Below are 22,583 nucleotides of genomic sequence, written 5' to 3' on the forward strand. Positions count from 1 at the left end.
AATTTCCCATCCTCTTCCTCTCAAGACCAGCTCCTCTGATAATGCTCCGGCCTGCATCGCCACGAACCTCAACACCATTGGCAGCCTCGGATGGGTTGCCGATACGCTCACGGCGTGTCAGCATCTAGACCTCTTTCAGAGCTTTGTTTCAATCTAGCGGGAGGGTATTGGCTTTTGCAGGGTATGGTTTGGCATGTTCCGGGGGTGTAATATTTTGGGCGACGGGGGCTGTCGATCTGGGTGAGATTCGTATGTGTCCGAACAAAGTCTCCGGCCTGCCGGACAAATGCCAAACCTGAGCTGGTGGTTGGAAACTGAATGGTTGGTGGATTAGTTGGTCAGATAAACCCTGGCGGCTCGTCTACGTTCCGGAGGCTATCTGGTCCCGTACCAGCGCCGGAGGCAACGGACGAGCCGGCTGGCTTGACAACTTGATGCATCTTATTAATGATCTTGCCACTTGGACAGTGACGGTATTTATAAAGTCCCGGATAAGCTTATAGAATTAAGTTTTGCCAAGAGCCTCTGCGCCCTTCAAGATTCGGCCGAATGTTGAACCGTCAATATCGCCTCGTGCTGTATCAAGATGGCTCACAAAGTCTCCGATGGAACTTGAGTGTCTTGAGGACAACATTTCTTTGGTTATTTACCGTGAGTATGCCCAAAGCACGTGTATCGTGTATATCGTATATCGTCACCTCCAATGATGATATCCATCAGTCAAACAACTCCAGATTCTTCCCAAGTAGCAAACCCTGCAACATCTCCAACACGCCCTTCTCCGACACCAAGGCCGATAGGGTAGCCTGAATAACAGAGATCCCACACTCGTCCCGCTCTGAGCTGTCTTCCATTCTCCTCTGGTAGTAAATACCAAGCGTAGGAACGTCGCAGTTATCCTCACTCCGAGCTGCCCGGAGCTGACAGATCTGTGTCTCTCGGCAGTCTTCATTGCATTCTAGCTGTTTCCACCCACGGCTCATGCGTAGCATAAAGTCATCGAATGCCTTTTGATCTGTCTCGAACCTTTCGGTTATGTTATGCCAGAACGCTGCGGTGAGCTCTGCGTGGGGATGCGTCAGGGGAGGGTTTGTGAGAGGTCCATATGTTTCCTTAGCAGAGTAGTATTTCTTCCACACAGGTCCCTGAGTCTGGTAAGTGTCGGACGTCATGTCGGCGCTGTAAGTTGTCGCATCGAGGACAGCAAAGGTGACTGGGTCAACATCGTAAACACGGAACGAGGGCATTCCCGACATAGGCGTAAGCGAGGGGCCTATGTATGAGGTCACAAGAGCGTTGGAAAAGCTCCTGTTCGAAGAATCGGCGTATGTAATCTGAAAATGGTCTCTGTGCGTGTGTCCGTAGAACATGGCCGCGATTGTCCCCGAATATCGGTTCACGACCTCGTTGAGGTAGTGTGACTGGTCATGGAACGCGTTCCTGTCTCCGAGTGGCATGTGCCCAATGATGTAAACATGTTCGCCTGCCTTCTCTGCTGCATCGAGCTCTCTAACAAGCCACTCGATCTGACCACTTGGGTCACGGAGCATATCCTTCTGGAACAACCAGAAGTTTCCGCGGTAGAACAGGTTGGTGTTGAGAGAAATGACACGTAGGTTTCCATGAGGATATCGAGTCGAGTACGCCCCGAGTTCCTCTGCTGTGACGGCAGCCTTGGGGCCGATCCAGTGTGACCAGATACCTGAGAGTAGATCGTAGATCCATTGCGATGAGTTCCCAATTGAGTTGGGTTGGAAGGCGTTTGTAGGATGCGCTTCGTGGTTTCCAGCGGTGCCGTAGACAATACCCAGGTGATTATCCATGTTTACATAGGATTCGACAACTAAAACAAGTCAGCCTAGGTTAGCACTGGGTACGCTGCACTTACTCTGTCCTTCATTATAAGGTATGCTCGTGTTCCAGATGGCGTGGTCGACAACATCCCCCGTAAAAATGCTGAAGGCGGCATCGGGAACCAGCTCCTTGATAGCTTTATACATGCTAAGCTCGAGCCTAGCGGGAGAATCGCAGGTGTGTTCGCCATAAGGACCAGCGGGCGAGTCCGTGTTACCAGGCTCATCTCCCTCAGTATAAGGTCTGTTCAATTAGAAACTCTCCTTCGAGTCTTGGAGATAAAGGCACTTACCTGCAGCATATAGGCTTCCTACACTCTGAATTCGATCCCTCAGTATACATTTGGTCGACGTGAATATCAGAATAATGCACGACTTTGATGGGATCCTGTCCGCTCGGAGCAGGACGCGTGCGAGGAAGCGTCTTGGGCGGGAAAGGGACTGCCCATGGCTCGACAGCTGGATACTTGCAGAGTCCCAAGAAGGTTACGCAGAATAGATCTGATGTCTTTGACCCGATGACCAGATTTCTCAAAGCCTCGGCGATGATGGGTCCTTCAAGCTCGATGGTCCCATCACACACATCTGCATCCTCCACCTAGAACCAGTGAGCAGTGGATCGATTGACGGTAGCAAAGATACTACCTTTGATAACTTGCATATATCCTTGACCGTATCAACAAAGGCTCGATCACCCAGAGCAGCAAGCCCTTTGAAGGTTAACAGAAGCCCCTGCATTAGTTAGTCTCATGTCTTTCCTGGGGTATCTGGGTCGATCTACCTGGCATCCTGAACACGACGAAACACCTCTGCTCTGCTCCCATATCCGATCTGCCCAGCTATCGCCGTTCAGCGTCTTTTGAGCATCGGTGACACCTCGAGGTGAATTAGCCGATCCGTCACTACCGAGAACTCGTCCCCCAAACAAGCCGAGGCATGTTAAGAGAGCTGTGGATAACCGCATCTTCACTCGACAAGGGTTGAATCGACAGTCACATCACCCTAAAGTGAAGAGAGTCGAAGAACAGAAAAAGAGCATGGCCCCAACGAGAAGATGTCCCCGTAATCATGATCACCAGGGTCGCTTCCCCAGTCTGAGGCGTGACAATGTCGTCTTGTAAGGGTTCCCCAGAGAGGCTTAGGGCGGGCCGCCATGAAGCCCACATGACCCAATCGGAGCCAACGTTTTGGGCATGGTTCTGGGGATAACGTCACCATAGGTTACCAGGTGTTGGTCATGATGGATGATGCTGATGATGTTAGAGGCATCATTGGAGAGGCGAGAGTTGATGCCGTATTCAAAGTGCTTCACCTTGTACTATTATTAACTAAAGCAGATGAGTTGACTTGCATGTCTCAGAACGCATTCATTCATCAATAACCTACTCTATACCCGGCTATGTTACATGATTTCCAAGAGGAGTGTTTGCGACCAGTCTCCTACCAGCACTGGAATGTAGTAATACACGGAGCAAGAAACCAGCTCCCTCTTTTGTTTTTTTACAAGTCCCTCCCGTGCATAATTTTCGTCCACCGTCCAGTTCATCATCTTACAATACACCGCCTGCCGCCTCTTTTACGACTTGAATATCCTGTGAGGGATCGTCCTCTCAGTCCACGCCACCTTGACGCCTTTGTCCTTTCTTTCTTCCCTTTTCATAGTCTTTCTATACAACTGCCCGGCTGCGGTTGATTTTGCCAGGCCTCCTGACCAAGCCCTGTACCATGACCTGCTTCGCTCTTCGGGATCCGACTGGAGTGTCTTCTTTCGTCGAGATCGGATCTGTGCAAGGATCCTCTCGGCCCTTTCCTGAGGTAGCTCTGTAATCGAGTACTCCACCATCCATCGGCGCTTCTCATTCCAGTCCTCCCTGAGCTCGACGCGCTCGACGACTTGGTCATCCATCTTGTTGCGAACCGTAATGTACATGCCGAGCAGCTCCCGCTCCTTCTTTGGAGCTTCCTGCTCGACTGAGGCGGCGTCTAGCGACTCTGTGGTCGCTCCAGTAGCCATCGCTTCTTCCAAAGGAGTAGGCTTAGATTCACCCTCGACAGCTTCATCAGCTTCGGCGCTCGCCTGTTTTTGGGCCTGGACCAATTCCGAAAGCACTCGCTCAAACGTTCCCATGCTGCTGGCCTTGTGGTCGACACTCTGAGCTACCCTCAAGATGAGGTCTTTGAGCGATGCATCTGACAGCTTGCTGTTGTCTGCTGACTCAGTCTGTTCACCAACGGCTTCGTTGATCATCTCGGATGATGTGATATCAACAGCGTTGGCACCCTCGATGGATGCAGACTCAACGGTGGACCCCTCCTCAGTTGATATGGCATCAGCAACCTTGGAATCCTCTTCGGGGGATGCAGTATCAGCAGCCATAGAGTGCTCTGTGCTCGAGATGGTGTCAACAGCGTTGGAACCTTCGACAGATGTAGAGTCAGTCAAGGCGGATCCCTCTTCGGCCGATGTGATACCTGCGGTCTCAGAAGCCTCCTCGGTATCAATAGTCTTGGGGCCTTCCTCTGTCACAGCCTCCCTGCCTTGGGCCAGAGTCTCAGGGGTTTCCTCGACAGCGGCTTGAGAGGTGGGCTGTTCGGAATCCACGTCACGGGATACACCCTCCTGAGACAACTCCTCGGTTTGTGGCTTTTCTTCAACCTCCTGACTCTGCTCTGAAGCCGACTGCGACTGTTCTGGGCTCGTTGTGTTGGCTTTCTCCAGATCCGCAGGCTGGGCGACTTCACCCATGTTCTGAGGCGTATCGTCGGGTTCCTTACACAAGTCCTTAACATCCGACAGCTCTTCAGCCAAGGCCTCAACGAGGGAGTTGAGATAGGCGTTCTTTTCAAGCTCGGAGTTTCCAGCAAGAAGGCCACTTTGCTCGAGAGCCTCCTCGATGGCATCTCTCACTGTCTGCAGTCCCAGGAAATCATTTTCCACGGTTTCATCAACCTTGGCCATCATTTCGTCCCAAGCCTTCTGTCGCTGAGGGTCTTCGGCTGAAGTAGACTCTTGCAAGGCCTCCGTATCGAGCTGGTCCTCTTGAACTTGGGCGGACAGCTCCTCCTTGAGTTGTCTCGATTCTTCCTCCTTCTCCTTGCGCGAGAGGCCAAGAATCTCCCGCTCAAAAGCTTCGACCTTTGTGCGGCCGGTCTCTTGGGTCCGATTGATCGTCTCCTCGTCGACAGGCTCAGCAAAGAAGTAGGTCAGCGGGGGGTTGGTTGGTCGAGTTTCGATGTGTAGTCGAAGTGAGCGCTTGGGGAACCGCTTTGAGGCTCTATCTAGAACTTCGTTCAGGAGCTTCAGACTGGCTTTGAATTCTTGGTCGCCAACACTGCGGTCCGAAGTTCCATGAAGGGCTCGGTCCATTTCCTCAAGGCTGATGTACTGGAAACCAAAAATACGCTGCGTGTTGTGGAAGGCGACAAAGATGCCGTCCATTCGTCCCATGCGCACTTGCAATGAATACTTGAGGAAGGCTGCCCTGATCATGTCATAGTACTCGCGCTCGAATGACTCCCATTCGCCGAAACGGTTGCGGATCTCATACCCCAGCCCTTTCTCGTAGCCTTCGACATCCATTCGAATAGACACGACTGCTCGTGTCTTCAGATCAAACATTCCAGTGCCAGGTAGTCGTGGGTCGTATGCATCAAGTTGCGAACGTAGCATGAAATCGCCAAGCGTTGAGTAGTGGAATGCTTCATCGGCGTTCTTTTCCTCCTCAGACAGCTCATGCGACTTTGTCCTTCTGTACTTTTCAAACTCCTTCTTTGGAATGGTGAGGAGCTTTTCCATCGACTTTCCAAGCATGCTCAGAATATTTGCCGTGTCGTATTCCTTGTCGGCATCAATGGCATAGACACCATCCTTATAGCGAGCGAACGCAGCAGCAGGTCCTCGAGTCAGGGCGGTGAATGACTCGAACTCGACATTGAAAGAGCGGGATAGGTGCTCAAAACTAGGCGCTCTCCATGCTGACAGAAGGAAATGGAAATGGGCGAGCATAGACGTCAAGCTGGAGGTGGAACCGCAGTACTTCTTGCCATACTTGGCACTCAGATCTCTGAGCCTGGTGTCCTTGGAGGATGTGACATACTCCTTCAGAGCGTTGAAGTCGAACTGCTCCACGGGCATGATTGTGGCGAGGTAGGGGTCAAAGTTGAAAACCTTTGATCGCTTGTCTTGAAGCTGGTAGACTCCAGGGTTGAAAAGAACCCTGTCCAGGTTGTACTCGAGTTTTGGGACGTCTCCTGCCAACTTTTCTTCGACTGGCACCAACTTCAGTTTTCGAGGGCTGATTACTTTCACATCCACCATATCCTTGCGTTTCCTGGACTTTTTGCCTTTTTTGGCGGTTGTGGCATCCGGTGTAGCAGTTGGTATGCTAGCTAGATGACCAAGTTCGTCTTGGAGAGTTCTCCTGACCTTTGTTGGAGCGGAGGGGGGTGTCCTGGTCTCTGACGGGACAGGGGGAGGTTCGCTCGACATGAAGGGTGTCGCGTCCGGGCCAAGTGACAAATCGTGTTGGGCATATTGATACATCTGACCTTGGGCACCCTCCACCTCATCGGACAGTGGATTGCGCTGATGTTGAAGCTTTTCTCGGAGCGATGTCCACAAGCCTGCCTGTTGAGCAATCTTAGATGTCCAATCCGCGTTGCTATCCTTGGCTGCAGCTTCGTCTGGGATGGGAGCTTCGTCGGGGGTCTTGGCTCCCTTTGGTTTCAACCTCCTCGACTTTCTCTTCCTCTTTGGCGGATCACTTGTCGGGTTGCTTGGCTCGTCAGAACCACCAGAACTACCAACACCATAAACCTTCCGCACCACGTCCAAAGCCTCCTCAAAGTTTCCGGGCTTTTTCGCGGCCTGGGCCTCGACAGCCTCGTCCGATCCGCCAGCATCGGCCTCTTTCTTAGACGCCTTCTTAGAGGCTCTCTTCTTCTTGGCCAGCTTTGTAGCCTTCCTCGCCTTCATATTTTCGGCATCCTTCTTCATTTCACGAATTCGGGTTTGAAGGTTCTCTGATGAGGCATCGAGGCCATTCAGAATATCTTCAGATTTGCCGGTAGAGGAGGGCTGAGGCGTTGGAGGGCTGTCCGAGTTGGTCTCGGTGGCAAACGAGCGTCGAGGGAAGCATTGGGTCGAACATCGTAGATAAGGACGGCATATGTATGAAAGATTGGCCGAAAGGCCAGCTCCGCGTCGGGCGCGAAGCATTGGGGCGTCGCGTTGTCGAGGTTGAACAGTGCCTTGCAGGATGGTGATTCTCTTGAATACCAGGATCGAGACTCAAAATTTCCCACCTTCAACTTCTTCAGCGCCTTATCGATAAGAGAGAACGGAAATATGCCGGTGATGCCGGCATGTATGGCACGTGATTGGCCAGCTCCCCTTCCTAGCCCGGGGAACTGTTGCAGCCCGCCCGGTCCTCGTCATTCTGGGGCCTCCAACTTGAAAGAGGACACCACAAAGAAACGCCAACTCAAACGCACTCTCACCAGAGGTGGAACCTCATGCTATAGTCATGGGCGCGAGTGATTCAAAGCTCGTTTTCAAGCAGGGCATCTTTCGATTGTCCGAAGAGCGCCACATCCCAGCTGATGATGCCTACTGGACCTCTGTTCGTCCTCTATCCGTACTCCACCCTAACTATCAAGATGGTGCTAATCGACTGTTAGTTCTGGGAGCTTCCTGAGTCGTCTGAGGATGTCTTCAGTTTATTCACTCCTGCCGACATTCGCCGCACTCGAGATCGCGCACTTGAGAACTTAGAGACCCTCATTCTCGCCGTCACCTCTCGCCTATTCATACTACGTCATCACCCATCCTTTCCCGACCCCGAGCTTGCCCCCGAGCGGGAGGCCCTGAACTGCATCCGGGTTCTCACACGGATCTTGCCATACTTGTACGAGAAAGACACGCTCAGCAGTTGGGAGGAACAATTCTTCTGGGCTCATAGACGGAAACGGACGCGTCATTCAGCTATCGCAAACGAGATCCTCTTTGACGAAGCGCAGGAAGTAAAGCAGAAAGCCGAGGGAAAGGAATTTGAAGAGGTGAAGCCGCTTGCCGAAGAGTTGATAGACACATTAGTGGACCTATTGTTCTTCTCTGATCTGACTCTACCTCGACAACCAAACGGCCGGTCCAAGGTCACATATGCGATATGGCAAAGCGGCGTCGGATGCAACACTGCGGTCGCAACGACCAAGGAGTATGAGAGCAACCGATCCGAGATCCTGCGCCTCCTACTGGCACTATCCGGTCAGAGCATGTACATGACGGCTGGTGTTCTTCCACAGAACGGCGTGCGAGCGTTGACTCATCTGTGCACATGCTCTGATAAGCAAGTTGTGCTCTCGATGCTTTGCTCTCTTCTCAACACGGTTCGTTCCTATTTGAGATTAATACTGAAGTTAACCTACTAACTCTGACTTTGTAGACTTTGAAGTACAACCCGGCAAGTTGGCGCGTCCCTTACAACACTCTTGTCTTCAAGGATAGTAAGCAGGTGCTTGTGACATATTCTCTGCAATTCCTCCTGGTGCTTCTTCTGTACCCGATCCCGGAAACTCCATCCAACCCGTCCCCCAAGAACTTCTATCGCCATTTCCTCGGCCGGCTACATCGACCCCAAGATTTCCAGTTCATCGTCGACGGAATGGGCCGAATCCTTAATCAGCCTCTGCAAGAAAAGACATCCTATCTTCCAGGGTCGCAGTCGTCTGGCAACTTTGCGCCCGAGATCTTGATGCTGTTCTGGGAGATCCTCCAGTGCAACAAGAGGTTCCGCTCGTTCATCGTGGACACGGAACGAGCGCATGACTTTGTCATCCTGGCTCTGTTTTATGCCTTGGAGTATAAGAATGATGCAACCAAGCAGGGAGTTGTGCGCATGTGCGCATTTCTCCTTCAAACACTGAGCGTTGAGACCAATTTTGGCATCAACTTGAACAAATACTTTGAGGGACAGGAGAGTCTGCCCATGTCCATCCGTGTCCCCGGGTTCAGGGGCACCTATGCTGATTTTCTCATTCACTCTATCTACAATCTGATCACCACAAGCCAAGGCAAGCTTTCAGCGATCTACCCAGCTCTGTTGGCGGTGATCAATAATATTGCGCCTTATCTTGAAGGTCTTAGTGCCATCAGCAGCTCAAAGTTGATGCAGCTATTCACCTCAATGTCGTCACCCTCCTTTTTGCTTGCCAATGAGACAAATCATACCCTCCTTCATTCTCTCTTGGAGTCGATCAGTTCAATTCTTGAGAACAAGTACCCCAAGAACCCTGAGTTGGTGTTTGCGATTCTCAAGAATAAGAAGAGAGTGGAGGCTCTGCGCACGTTCACATTGGAGAGCGGCCAGGAGGAGATTGAAAGGAGAAATAGAAGAAGAAAGGACTCGGGCAACCATGTTGATCCGTTCGACGCCAGTTCGGTCCGGAGTTCAGCTGAGAGTCTGCGAAGTCCAAGCAGCGTTCAGCCGCATCACCCCGCTCTGGAAGAAGTTCCAGAGGATGGCGCATTCGCGATTGGAGATGATGAGGATGACAGTGATGACGAAGACCATCAACCCACCCCTACGCGATCGACGTCGAGTGAAACCCAGTCTCAGACATCGTCAACTCCCAACGTGGAGGACGCGGTACCGACCCAACTGCGAGGCATGTCTGAAAAGGCTCGAGGCAAGATGCCAGCCGGTGTGCCGAGTTTCTCACGGCAAAACAGCACAACCAGCTTGGGCGGGCACTCAATCTCAGGCCAATCACAGACTGGTGCTTTTGAGCCAACAGCCCACTGGATAGACAGCTGGCTTCCTGAGCTTCCTCTGCACACCATACTGGCTGTGATTCAACAAGTGTCTGCGCTTCTGCCTCGTCAGGATTTGGCAAGTGATGTACCAGCATCAGAAACTCTGCGCCGACTTTCAGGCATTGAAATTGTCGGCATTGAGCCCTCGCCTCCTCGTGTCCACTCGTTTGAGTGGTCTCAACTGGCTTTGGGCTGGTATGAGTCCCTCTTATGGGGTGTTATCTTTACGAGCGAGATGCAGGTTTCCAAGGGCACCATGGGCATCTGGAACGGTACTGCGATTAAGCTCTTCCGAGTCCAGGAGACGGCCCCAGAAGGTCCTACGCTGACATCTCCACGAGGCGCTGTTGATGCAGTGGGCAGCAACATTGTGTCACGGATAGGACAGATAAACCTTCGAGGTGGCCCCCCAGGAAGTGCTCAACCCCCTCACAGGAATGGCTGATCCTAGAGCAACTACGGATCCGTTCGAGGCCCAGCGGTTATCCGGCAAGCTAGGAAGCCTTGCAAACTTGTTCCGTGGACTTGGATAACCCATGCTCACGTATCAATCCATACCACAAGAGGAAGCAAGGCTCCACAAGAGCCAACGCAGGGCTGGAACGGAATACGACTAGATTGTTGAATTGTTTTGTCGCGAAACTTGACCGCGAATGTATCTAGAGCAAGTGCAGGACGGAAAGTGGAATATAGGCGTTTGCGAGTTGGGGAGTTTGGGAGAAGGCAGGGCGGCGCTGGGGCACAGTCAACCATGCATAGCAAAAAATACCAACTCTGTCTCGTTTTAGGCCGGTCGCATTATTCATGCCATTCTTTCTTCCCATGGACTCGATCACTAGTGCCAGTTCCATAGCAGACTGATACACGGTGTTTCACATCTCGACTCATGCGCGGCGCTACTGTGGCGTGCTGGCGTGTAAGCCGGAGGTGGCTGGAGGCTGGCCAGCTGGGACCAGCCACAGCCAACGACAACTGGGGACCCCCGCCTGGGCCGTTCCACACCAATTCAGTTCCCTGTTTTCCAGATCAAAAGTTGGCAGCAGCAGGCAAACAACGTGATGGCCAAGACGGAATCAAGGTGCCATGGGGGCCGGTCGCGAATTAAGCCGCGTATTGATCCCCAGGCAATCATTTCCGAAGCGAAGATGAGCTCGCATGCACCGCCACGCGTCGTAGGGGCTGCCGGCCAATCACTGACGGCCTCGGACCATTTTGGCCGTGTGCTCTGACGCTAAAGCCACAGCTGGTCAGCCACGTCAGGTCCCTTCATACCATGCCTAGCAGATATCACGACAAGGGTGGGCTGGGCGTAAAGGTACTTTGTTTTTTGCTGGGATTCGAGGCCAGCTTCTGACTCGCATTTTCCAAATTTCCATCTTTTTTCCTTCGCTTCGTGCCGTTATTCTCCCGTGACTTTCGTCGAATTCGCTCTGAGGTCTCTCTTCGGTGAGACGCTGTCTGAAACTTTGACATCTCGCAGCCCCGAGTGGAGTTTTTTGGCCGATCGCGTGTAAGACGAGCATGGCAGACCAAGCTCATGACGATCCCGCCGGGGGCTCCGGTGAGGAGATCCAGCCTTATCGCATTCGTGTGAGTTTCGGACAAGCTTCACTTCACGACTGAGCAACACGCCAGCTAATGAGTGAAATAGGTCTCGAGCAAGTATCTCGACATCACCCGTCAGAAGCTCGAGCTTACTCGGCTGCCTCATGAACCCCGCTCAAAGGACTGGTGGGAGCCGAAACCCCAGGTTGAAACATTGGTCGATTACTGGTGAGTTGAGCTCTCGCGATTGTGAGTCTATAAAAAATCTTACATGATGACAGGCAGGAACAATATTCGTGGCCGGACCACGAAGAGGAGCTTAACGCGACGCTCCCTCAGTTCAGAACCAGCTTCCAGACATCTACTCCGCCGTCACCTGTCCGGATTCATTTCATTCATGCCCGCTCGCCTCACGCGAATGCGGTCCCTCTTCTCTTGATACCCCCTTTTCCTCTTACCAACCTATCTCTTGGACATCTCGTCCGACCGCTGAGTGACCCTGAAGATGCTGGGTCAACGCAACCCTTTCACCTGGTGATTCCAGCTTTGCCCGGCCTGGGTTTCAGCGACCCCCTCCCAGGCAACGCTCCTCCGATTTCTTCGACAGTGCAGATGCTGGATGCTCTGATGAAGAGACTGAACTATCCTCTCTACATCGCTAGCAACGCTGGTTCCGCCTCGGCTTCTCCCGCTGGGATCGACTGGAGACTAGCTAAGCATTTCTCGCATCACTATTCAAAGTCGTGCCTGGGCTTTCACTTTATTGCGCCCCCGCTCAGCGCTCCCAAGCTTAAGGACTCAGCTAGTGAATGGTTCAAGTGGACAGTCGCCCGTGCTTTGACCTCTGGAGTTCTTGGCTACTCCAAGGACGACATCACGGCGACGGTGAAGCAGAAGGCATCGCAAGTGGGAAAGGAGAATTCTGTCAGCAACATTGGCCAAACAGGCCACAGCAACTTTGAACCCAACACGCCGGCATATGCTCTGTGCGACTCGCCTACCGGTCTCCTGCTCTATGTACTCAAGGTCCTCCGAACACTGGGTCCAAAGACGGAGCTCACTCACAAGGACATCATCACCCTCACACAGCTCATATGGCTTCCTGGTCCTGAAGCTGCGTTGCGATTCTGGGCCCAGAGCGCATCCGATTTTGAGCCCGTGGAGACAAAGAAGCCGACACTGAAGCCAAAGGTTGCGATCACAGTGTTCACGGGTGATGAGGACCAGAATGAGCAGCAAAGGACACTTCCGCGACCTACAAGGACGTCATACGCCTGCCCCAGCTGGGCAAATCCGGAGTATCAGGTCGTACATATGAGCCGGGCATCTGGCTCTGTTGGATTCTTGTCCTGGGACCGACCAGAGGTGATTGTGGATGGGGTCAGAGGCCTAGCGAAGGCGATACTGGCCAAAGACAAGAGAATGCAAGCTGCAGAACAACCAGGGGCGACACTTCAAAACCAGCTTGAAGTCAACGGAGATCGGGCAGCTCAAGCAGACCTCTCTGGGACGACTGTGCAGGACCCGAATGCCACCCCAGCTGGAGCATCTCCCAAGCCTGCAACAAAGAAACCGATTGAGGATAAGAACCAGCACCTCGTTCCTCCACCAGTTTCTGCACATGGAGGAAGCCCTCAATAAGGATAGCTATATGTATAGGAAATGGGATAGGGATAGGATATGGATGGTTTAGGATGGGATTGGAGGGCAAAGTAATTTGATACCACGTGTTTTGCCTTGGTTTTGGCATTCGTTCATTATGAAGTGTTTATAATAGCCAAAGAGCATCAACATAAAATATACTTTCAGTCTCTTCTTATTGGAAGAATTGAAGTTGTAGTTGAAGGATCGTGGCTGGTTGCCGTGGTCTGTGCCAGCACATGAAGCGCTGACGGCCGGGGACGCGTCCAACAGAGCTTCGGTACGTACTTTGTCGCAACGGCCTCATCAGCTCCGACCCCTCGACTTCGAGCTTAGCAGCGCCTCAACCTCGACCCAAGCCTGTCTCTAATTCGCATACCTACGAGTGACTCTCTGATATTCGCAGCATAATACGAAGCTGCCTCCTCTCGTCTTAACTGCGACGATGCGCCTCGAGGCCGCTCATCTATCGTGACATCCCGCCATCTAGCCCACCTGGCCCCAACCCCAATACCATCATGTCGAACCGATACGACCGGCCGTACCGCGAGGGCAACGGCTACGGCAACTTTGGCCGCTCGGGCGACGACTACAGATCCGGTTACCAAGATGGTTACGGAAGCGATCGCTATGGCACGCCGCCCAATCTCCAGCAGCCGCGAGCGCCCCCGACGCTTCGACAAATGCCCTCCCGATCGCGTGTGCCGCCAGAGACGAACGCCGAGCGACAGATCACCGAGGTCCTGGACCACATTAAGAGGGAATGGCCTTCGATGTGTCAGGATGACTGCGTCCCCGTCCAGCTGGCGTTGCAGCTCCTTGACAGCAGCTCGGTTGGCCGCGCGCACGAGTACAGCCAGTTCCAGCAGTCACACAACTACCTGCAAGAGTCCCTAAAGGGCATCGTCCATGAGCATCACCAGGGCTTCAACAGTTCGATCGGTACCTTTCACAAGATCCAGAGCAGCATCCAGCAGTCCCAGAAGCGGGTCCGCGCGCTCAAGGAGTCGCTGGCCAACTCCAAGACGAGCCTATGCGCCACGGATCCAGAGCTGAAGAAGCTGTCCAAGACTTCGCAGGAGTTTGACACGCTTGTGCAGACGCTCAACGAACTGGATGACCTACGAGCGGTGCCTGATCAGCTGGAGGCTAGAATATCTGAGAAGCGGTTCTTAACGGCCGTAGAAGTGCTCCAAAATGCGCTTCGAAAACTGAGGAAACCTGAGCTGGACGATATTGGTGCTCTTAGCGACTTGCGGAGCTATTTGGCCAACCAAGAGACAGCTCTGATGGATATTCTTGTGGAGGAACTGCATGAGCATCTCTATCTCAAGTCTCCATACTGCCAGGAGAGATGGCAGAACCTGGCCAAATCACAGGGCGCCTTTACTGAGGGTTACGTGGATGCAAAGCCCATCACGCCTTTCCATGTTATCCTCGATTCTATCGATGTCGACAAGACATTGACAGAGGACCCTATGAAGAACCCTGAGGCCGACACTTTTTACTATATTGGTCTGCTGGTGGAATCTTTGAACAAGCTTGGCCGATTACAGAACGCCGTGGAAACCCTTAAGCAGCGGCTACCAGTTGAACTGTTTGGAATCGTCAACGAGACTATCAACGAGGTGGACCAGCGACACCCAAGTTCTCTGCGAGGAGGATCAACCAAGGGCGATGGATTGCATGTCTATGGTACCCGCGAGACACAGATGCGAGCAGACGTCATATATGATCTTCTCTGGTCCCTGTACGGCAAGTTCGAGGCGATTGGAGAAGGTCATCGTGTCTTCCATGAATCTATCAAGGTCCTTATTCGACGAGAGGGTGCTGGTAACAACAGCGCTCTTCTCGGCAGCTTCAAGGAGTTATGGAATCTTTACCAGAACGAAATCAGGTCTCTGCTGCACAACTACGTCACAACGGATGCAGATGTCTATCAGTTCGACTCGCCAAACCCAGGAAATGCACTCAACGGCAAAAAGGATATTCGTGAGCATCTATTCAAGTTCTCAGAGGCCAACACAAAGTCTATTGTAATGACAACCGAGTACGACGCTCTGGACGGCATCATCCAAGACGCTGTTCCTGGTCTGGGCTCACGAAAGGACAAGAAGCACCGAAACGCGTACGATGGAGGCAGAAAGGGAGGCGACGCCGGCTATGGAGCCAGTCACCAAACGACGGGCTCGTACAAGTCTCTGGTGGAACCTAGTGTTTTCAACATGAGTCTACTACTACCACCCACGTTGGTGTTCTTGCAGAGGCTCAAGAACATCGTGCCTCCTGGGTCTGATCTCGCAGCGAGCACGCTCACAACATTCCTGGATAACTTTTTGGTCAACGTCTTTCAGCCACAGTTAGACGAGACCTTGACCAAGCTAAGCGATACGGTCTTTGGAGAGGTGGATGCCTTCTCGCAAGACCCGGCCTGGAGCCAGGTGGCACGCCGGCCTGTGTTCCGAGGAACGACGGCCTTCTTTGAGGTTGTGACTGCGTTCTGTCGCATGCTGGGCACGATTCCACCCGACCAAGCACTCAGCTCACTGATTGTGACCCAAATGATGCGATACTACGACCGCTGCTTCAGCTGGTACAAGTCGCTTGTGGTCAAGGCTCAGGAGCAGTCTGGAGAGCTTGACAATGACAACCTGAGGGCTTCCGCGCGGTTTTCGCTAGAGCCAGGCGATATTCAGGAGACGATGAAGAGGCTGTGGACGGCAGATGAGATGGACTGGGAGCTGGCAGAAAAGGAGATTCATCAGTTGATGGAGCTCACAGATGAGACGCCTCTAGAGTCGGGGGATATTATTCAGGACCGAGATTCAATCTCGTCGTTCTGTCTCTTGTACACCAGCATGAAATGGCTCGCAGTCAAGATTGCAGGCTTGCGGCAAATCACGATGCACGAGACGGACACGTCACGGCAGCAGAACCTTCCTCGACACTCGAGCCGCCGATGGACACTGATGAATGACCCGAACAAGGCCACTGCCGAAGATGGTCCCGTGTCACTACCGCTGACGCAGGAGACTGTGCAGTAAGTTGAGCAACCATGGACGTTGTCAAACATGAATACTAATCAAAGTTTAGAGCGTTTGACAGCATCGTCTCATCCTTTGAGGAGCTAGCAGGGACAGCACTGCTCACTCTTCACATGGAGATTCGGTGCCGCATAGTGCACTCGTTGCGCATCGCCTTGTCACCCCAGGTGGCACCGTACCTCCTAGATCAGGAAGTGAGCGAGCCTGATCCGCAGATCCTGAATCTCAACTCGGAGCTGGTGCTATTTGATGAGACGGTGGTCAAGTACCTGCGAGACAAGGAGATTGCCTTTATCAGGACAGGCCTAGGCCTTCTGATCAACTGCTACCTGGTGAGCAACGCCTGCAAGGCATCGCCGATGAACGCCAAGGGCTGCGGACGGATGCAACTCAACATCCTGGTGCTGCAGCAGAACCTCAAGAACGTGGAGGAGGGCGTGGACCTGGCACGGGCAGCAAACTACTTTTCGCTGTACGAGCAGGGAGCGGACGCGATTGTGGAAAAGGCAAAGGAGGACAAGGAGCAGCAGCGAGGCAACAGCGCGCAGGACCCGGACAACTTTTCGTACGACGAGCTCAAGGCGCTCGTTGAGCTCTGCTACAGCGAGGGGATGGCGAACCCAGAGCGAGGTATTGCGTCGGCGGCTCAAAGGCAGATGACGGATAAGCTGCTGGGGCTGAGCGAGCACATGTGGCAGACATAGTTTTATATTAAGAGTGGTGAGAAGTTGGTGATGGAGTTGAGGACTTGGGCGATTTTGATGGGTGATGTAAGTGGCGGGAGATGTAAAGCAGCGTGTGCAATACATTCAGTTCAAGGTTGATCAAGAGCAAATGCCGATATGAGCTGTGACTACAGGAGGCATTTCCAAGGTACATTCCAAGCAATCATTCAAGCAAGCGAGTTACAGTACAGGCACAAGGACAAGGACGCACTTATGCGTTGTCAAAATGGCTGTAACCATGCGTGCCGGCCACGCGACATGGATGCCGTCCCATGGATTGAATGACGATGAATGGCAGACACAAACAAAATCAATCAATCATGCAGCAGCTCGTGGGTGCGGCCTTTTGTGAAACAGTCCAGACGAAACATGGAAGCCAAAGAAAGAGGGCCGCCACACGACGCTTGTTATGCACAACTGGGCGCCTACAGACAAGCAGAAAGGTGCGAAAGCAAGCCTCGAATGCGGGGGAGCCTCACGTCAGCTTTTCAAGAGGCGGCTTTTTTGCGAGATCAGATCGATGGAGCTAAGATAGTGTGCAGATGGTGTTGTATGCAGCATGTGTGTAATTCTTCATACACGAGTTGCCGTGATGGAGTCGAGATGTGTCCAGCAAGTGACAACGGGATGTGGCAAAGGAAAACACGTCGTCTTTTGCTAACAAATGCCAATGACGGCTACAGTTGAGGGGAATAGGGGGTTGGTTTGCTCGCTGTCATTAATTATATCCGTGCAGAAAGAGAGAGACGTTGAGAGAGTCCAGGGAACAGGGGTTGTAGACGACGAATCGGTGAGGGAGATGTGTCAGCGGAGGAGGGAAGGGTTTTTGACACAAACCAGTCAGAGCCATCGAGATGGATGTTTCCAGCAGAACCAAGCTTTCTCGTGGATCCCAGGGGGGCATTTTGGAGTTGAAAGATGGGGAGGGGGATAGGGGGCATGAGAAGGGACCAGAAATAGGATAGGGAGTGGAGAATAGAGTCAAGGCGGTCTACAGCCATCTCAAACAGATCCGAGATGTCCATTTCATTAAAAAGGCTCTTGTTTGGAGAGGAGAGAGTCTGATGAATCTCTTATGTAGCATGTTTGGTCAAAAGAGATTGATCCATCATGCTCCACCCACAGTTCAGCTCGCATTGTCATGCCGTCCATGGATGGTTTGTCGCAGAATTGGAGGGTGTGAGAGACCCCTAAAAAGCCACGGGCGTTTTTTGCGGCGGCTGTGGACATGTTCCAATGGATGTTTTCATTTGCGCCTCTTTTTTTTTTTTCTCATTCGACTCGGCAACCGCAACAAAGGGCTTATTGAAGCAAAGAATTCAGGCCTGCCAGCCCCTGAGGCTTGCGGTTCATGTGGAACCTAACCCCCAAGCAAGCAAAGCAGAGCTTGTCTTGTTCCATACGACCCTGTTCCTCGCTGGCGTGTACCTTGCATGCCCCGTCCGTGTGCTAGATGCAAGCCCGCTCCCGCGCTGGCCGTCTCAAACCCGGGTTCAGGGAGGGTTTGTGGATTGGAGGGGGGCTAAGAATAAGGCCCAGCGCCAGAAGCCCGGCCCAGGGGATCTTGACCAAGTTTTGTAACGGGCGCCAGGTAGAGTAGCTTGGGGTTTGGTTGTTTCGCGGGGGAGATAAAGAAGGTTGGGCGTTGGAAGAAGCTTCTTGATAGATTCGGTATATCGTATTGTTATTATAGAGAGTCTACGGGCAGGATGCCCATCAGATCGCTCAGGCCCGTATCAATCATCCCAAAGCCAAATCAGAGGCTAGCCAGGGGTCCTCGACTCCTAATTTATCAATGCCACCTAATCAAGTCTTCTTTTTTAGTTCCATCCTTTCTATTTCGGAGCCTCTCCCGCCCGGGGGGCATCCCATCCCCTTTCTCTTGCTGCAGCACCTCCTGCCAGGTCCTCCCATCTCCACTTTGACAATCTGCGCAAGCAGCCACTCACTGTCCTTGACCGTCCCATCTGCTTCCGTTCTCGTCGCTCTCTTTTTCTTTCCTTTTACACTTCCATTCAGGGGCTTCCAGCACTCGTATACCGCCTGTGACCCCCTAGCACTGCGCTGGCACTTGTAGCGGGCTTCCATCACTGCCAAAACCAAACCCCCAGCGCTGGCCCAGTTAGCGAGTGAGACATCCCGTCGTTACCTTGGACAGTAAACAACAAAGCCAAAGCTCCCTCAGGAGGCCCAGCCCACCTCACCTCTAGTCGCCTACATCTATCCACACGCATCCATCCCATCCCACATACCCGCGTCCCGACCAACCGACCTCCCGCCATTCCCAGGGTCTCGTCTCGTCTCTTCTCTTGCGCTCTAGCTTCTTTTTCCTTTTCTCTCTTCTTCATCATCCCCATCATATTTGCGCCTCACCATTTTTCCCTCTCTGCAGCAGCAAAAGCAACTAGACCGTCCTCCATCGTCCGAGAGAGTCGCCGCAGTAGACCGACCCCACGCGTCCGAGCGGAACAGCCACCTTTCTCCCTCTCTAGAGCTCCATTCGCTCGTTCCCCTGGATTTCGGACTTTTTGGACTTTTCGGTGTCAATCCTCCAAAACCTACATCACCTCTTTCGCCAAACCCCGTCGCCGTCTGCCTCTGCATCGCCTACTCCGTTGCCGAACCCTTCTCCCTCCCGCCCCGTGATCGCGACGGCGGCCACCGCGGCCATAACCACTTTTCCCCTATTCTACCCTTCGCGACCGCGGTTCCCCAGCAAAGGGCTCTTGTCCACCCTTTCCCGCCTCTCTTTCTGGCCCGGAGCCCCCTGCTGCCGCCATCATGGCCAACTCGTGAGTCTTGAACCCCTTGGATGCCTTCAATTCGCAGTCGCCTGGGTCGACCGCTGCTAACCACTCGATCAAACAGCATCGGTGCCACCATCCGCGGTTTCTGGCATACCATGACCAGCTATGACAGACGTACGCGCGCCCCTGATTATGCATCTCATTACCGCGAGGCCCACAGACTAAACGACTCTAGATTCCACATACGATTCCCCCTACCGAACTGGTCGCCATGTCCCCCTCCAGAACGGGAGGAATGGCATCATGACTGGCGTGGCCACCGCCTCCGATTCCCGAGCCGACATCACATCACCCTACTCCGACGACACCGGTCGAGCATCGCCCTTGCCGCCTGATGGCCGTTCGCCCTCGAATACCCCTTATTCCCCTGGCCTGCGCTCTCTCGGCGCGCGCAATGCCAGCCAAAGCGACGGCTTCGAGGTCCAGAGCCCAGGCGATGTTCAGATGCAGAACTTTTCCGACGGTCTCCCTCCCGCTCCCCCGGTTGCTCACTCCTGGAGGCGGATAGATGCTTGGGCTGATGAGAACTACCCCGAACTTTATGATCAGCTTTGTGAAGGCGCCACCAATAACGATTTGAATGATTTGGAGCACCAGCTCGACTGCTCACTCCCCCAGGATGTGCGAGATTCCCTCATGATTCACGATGGCCAGGAACGAGGAGGAAACCCAACAGGAATCATCTTTAGTCACATGCTGCTTGATTGCGAGGAAATTGTGCAGGAGTGGGATAACTGGAGAACTGTCAACCACCAATACTTGCTCGAGACATCAGTCGCTAAACCCGCCACTCCGTCAAAGGCTTTTGGTGGAAGCAATGAGGCGTCATCTTCGAGGCAAGGCGCTGCCACTGGCAACAACCCTGGCGTGTGGCGACAAGACCTTATCTCTCGCCAGGACTCGGTTCCTCCCAACAGCGTCCAGAAGGCATATGCCCATGCCGGCTGGATTCCCCTGGTGCGTGACTGGGGCGGCAACAACCTGGCTGTCGACGTTGCGCCCGGTCCTGGTGGTCAGTGGGGTCAGATTATCCTCTTTGGCCGCGATTACGACACCAAGTACGTGGTAGCCCGCTCATGGGCTGCCTTCCTGGCTGTTGTTGCAGACGATCTCAACAGTGGCAAGTGGTATGTGGACGAGGACACAAACGAGCTCAAGCTACGAGAGTTTAAGGAGGCACGAGTTGAGCCCTCGTATTTCAGCATTCTGCGGTGGAGAATGGACCAGAAGTATGGACGACGGGCCCCGTCGAAGCGAAGGTCGATGGGACCCAAGCCAAACTCCCCGCTTGGCTCCCGCTCCTCTTCGCCGTACGCCAGCGGTGGAGAGAATGGCGAGGGTCGTGGCAGGTCTATGCAGCGCCTCAGCGGATCGTCTCCCCTGGCAAGTCCGATGCGACCTGGTTATGGAAAGGCAACTCCCTTGAGTAGAGTCACGGAGGAGACAGTAATTCCCGAGCTCGCCAGCGCAAACATCCAGCCCGAGAAGCTCGTCGAGGTCGAGACGCCAAGGCAAAGCGGCGAAGGCAAGGCACCCAAAGTCAGTACCAATCTGCCCCGGGTAGAATCGGACCTCCTCAAGATTGAGGAAGAGCCATCGCCCAAGGTGAACGGCAAGAAGCCCGAGGTAGCGGAGGATTCGATGAAGACGATCGAGATCTAAGCACCGAGCACCGAGCAGCGCATTTTTGCAACAGAGAGAAAAGCACCGAGGACTGGCATACAGGGACGACGATTGCATGAGACTCTTTTTTATTTATTTTCAACTATTGCGACGGCTCCACGGAGAGGCGACTCTTGACATGGTACACACAAATTTGGCGTTAAGGGCGTCGTGCGAAACACGCAAGAATCCGTTGTTGACCTCTTGGAGAGGCACCTATTCTTTTTTCTTCTATCGCGCCACTCGTGTCTTCTTTGACTCGGGCACGGCAGCATATGGAACAGCATACAAGCTTTCTACTATATCATGGAAGCCCTTTATTTAGTCTCGCAAGCAGGATGGCATGGGTGGGTGGTGGTCTGGAACAGCCAGGGCTATTGTGCTGAATTGATGATCCTCTTGTAGACATAGGATTGACGTTAATCATTGTATGAATAAGAACCACGTTTCAGTTCAGCTGGTGTTTCTGGGTCCTGATGGTTCATGTTACACAAATTGAGTTGAGGTTGGTGTTGGCTCATGACGGTGACAGGCATGGATGCACGACCCCTGGGAGGTTCGTGCAACTCTGAGACGGGGCAGGAGTGGATAAACAGAGGGATGAGTCTGGAACTTGGTCAAGGCTCGAGGTCTGCTCTCTGACGATGGGAGGACATAATATCGTCGAGTTGATCGAGTAGCCAGTTTAGGGTAGTTAGGGTCACACTGGACGCCTGTGATGATCTCGCTGGTTTATGTGAACCAAACACATAAAGGCCCGTCAGAATAGTATATTTGCTTTCAAGATTCAATTTTTGTCGAATTGAAATCCATCCTGGGTCCGTGGCGTGTTACATAGCCTTTCGAGTTGATGTAGGAGCTTTGAATTGACTGTCATTCAACACCAACTTCTAATGCCCGACCAAGATGGAATGGCAGGGAAGAGGGGATAAGACAATGGCGGTGTAGGAAACTTATTTATAAAGTCAAGACCTTTAGTTACACTGTTCACCTCTTCTCGAAAGGGATACCGCAGCCTTCACCTTGACCAAGTTATCTGAGCTTCAACATCGACATCACCAACAACTTCCACATGTCAACCAATCAAATCTCGCCATGCAACATCTACCCCTTGCAGATCCCTACTCTAGCGCAAAACAATCCGCCACATGAGTCCAAAAGTGGAAAAGCGCCGGCGGTTAGCGCCCGTCCAACCGCAACGTGGAATTAGCCGCCGCCAACTTTCTTGAACAAGACCCAAGATGAACAACGACAACCCTTGTTTTTTTGATATTGGGGTTTTCGTTGTTTGTTGGCCCCCAGGGTTACCCAATGACTTGGAACCGGTAGATTTGTTCCGATTCCCTTCGTGACCTTGGTCTCATGCGGGGCCGTACCGTGCTTCTGGAACTCGGCTATGCACGATTTGTTGTCCCGGCATGTTTTGCGTGCTGGGATGAGGTCTCGACTAAGACTGAGCCTCTAAGCAGCAGATCCAAGACAGGATCAATGGA

The 22,583-nt window shown here is 53.0% G+C and overlaps 6 protein-coding genes across 6 annotated transcripts; 4 read left to right on the plus strand and 2 right to left on the minus strand.

The window, feature by feature from the left end:
• Nucleotides 1–716: 716 nt before the first annotated feature.
• NCS54_01152500 (Sphingomyelin phosphodiesterase) lies at nt 717–2,817 on the minus strand (the record flags this gene model as incomplete). Its single annotated transcript, XM_053156799.1, has 5 exons — nt 717–1,843; nt 1,889–2,097; nt 2,147–2,451; nt 2,499–2,585; nt 2,635–2,817. The coding sequence occupies 5 exons, from the start codon at nt 2,815–2,817 to the stop codon at nt 717–719; spliced, it is 1,911 nt and encodes a 636-aa protein (XP_053012774.1).
• Nucleotides 2,818–3,429: 612 nt separating this feature from the next.
• On the minus strand, nt 3,430–7,110 carry NCS54_01152600 (Hypothetical protein; the record flags this gene model as incomplete). The annotated part of the gene is made up of 1 exon (XM_053156800.1): nt 3,430–7,110. Exon 1 carries the CDS (start codon nt 7,069–7,071, stop codon nt 3,430–3,432), a length of 3,642 nt encoding a protein of 1,213 aa, XP_053012775.1. The 5' UTR covers nt 7,072–7,110.
• Nucleotides 7,111–7,315: 205 nt separating this feature from the next.
• On the plus strand, nt 7,316–10,111 carry NCS54_01152700 (Hypothetical protein; the record flags this gene model as incomplete). The annotated part of the gene is made up of 3 exons (XM_053156801.1): nt 7,316–7,474; nt 7,533–8,240; nt 8,297–10,111. The coding sequence occupies exons 1-3, from the start codon at nt 7,379–7,381 to the stop codon at nt 10,109–10,111; spliced, it is 2,619 nt and encodes an 872-aa protein (XP_053012776.1). The 5' UTR covers nt 7,316–7,378.
• Nucleotides 10,112–11,187: 1,076 nt separating this feature from the next.
• NCS54_01152800 (EHN domain-containing protein) lies at nt 11,188–12,852 on the plus strand (the record flags this gene model as incomplete). The annotated part of the gene is made up of 3 exons (XM_053156802.1): nt 11,188–11,256; nt 11,318–11,439; nt 11,493–12,852. The coding sequence occupies 3 exons, from the start codon at nt 11,188–11,190 to the stop codon at nt 12,850–12,852; spliced, it is 1,551 nt and encodes a 516-aa protein (XP_053012777.1).
• Nucleotides 12,853–13,370: 518 nt separating this feature from the next.
• On the plus strand, nt 13,371–16,600 carry NCS54_01152900 (Exocyst complex component Sec8; the record flags this gene model as incomplete). The annotated part of the gene is made up of 2 exons (XM_053156803.1): nt 13,371–15,892; nt 15,946–16,600. 2 exons carry the CDS (start codon nt 13,371–13,373, stop codon nt 16,598–16,600), a joined length of 3,177 nt encoding a protein of 1,058 aa, XP_053012778.1.
• A 2,802-nt stretch (nt 16,601–19,402) lies between these two features.
• On the plus strand, nt 19,403–21,090 carry NCS54_01153000 (SMI1-KNR4 domain-containing protein; the record flags this gene model as incomplete). Its single annotated transcript, XM_053156804.1, has 3 exons — nt 19,403–19,413; nt 19,490–19,542; nt 19,604–21,090. 3 exons carry the CDS (start codon nt 19,403–19,405, stop codon nt 21,088–21,090), a joined length of 1,551 nt encoding a protein of 516 aa, XP_053012779.1.
• Nucleotides 21,091–22,583: the final 1,493 nt, after the last annotated feature.

This window comes from Fusarium falciforme, chromosome 9 (genome assembly GCF_026873545.1).
Source record: "Fusarium falciforme chromosome 9, complete sequence".
Taxonomy (NCBI): domain Eukaryota; kingdom Fungi; phylum Ascomycota; class Sordariomycetes; order Hypocreales; family Nectriaceae; genus Fusarium; species Fusarium falciforme.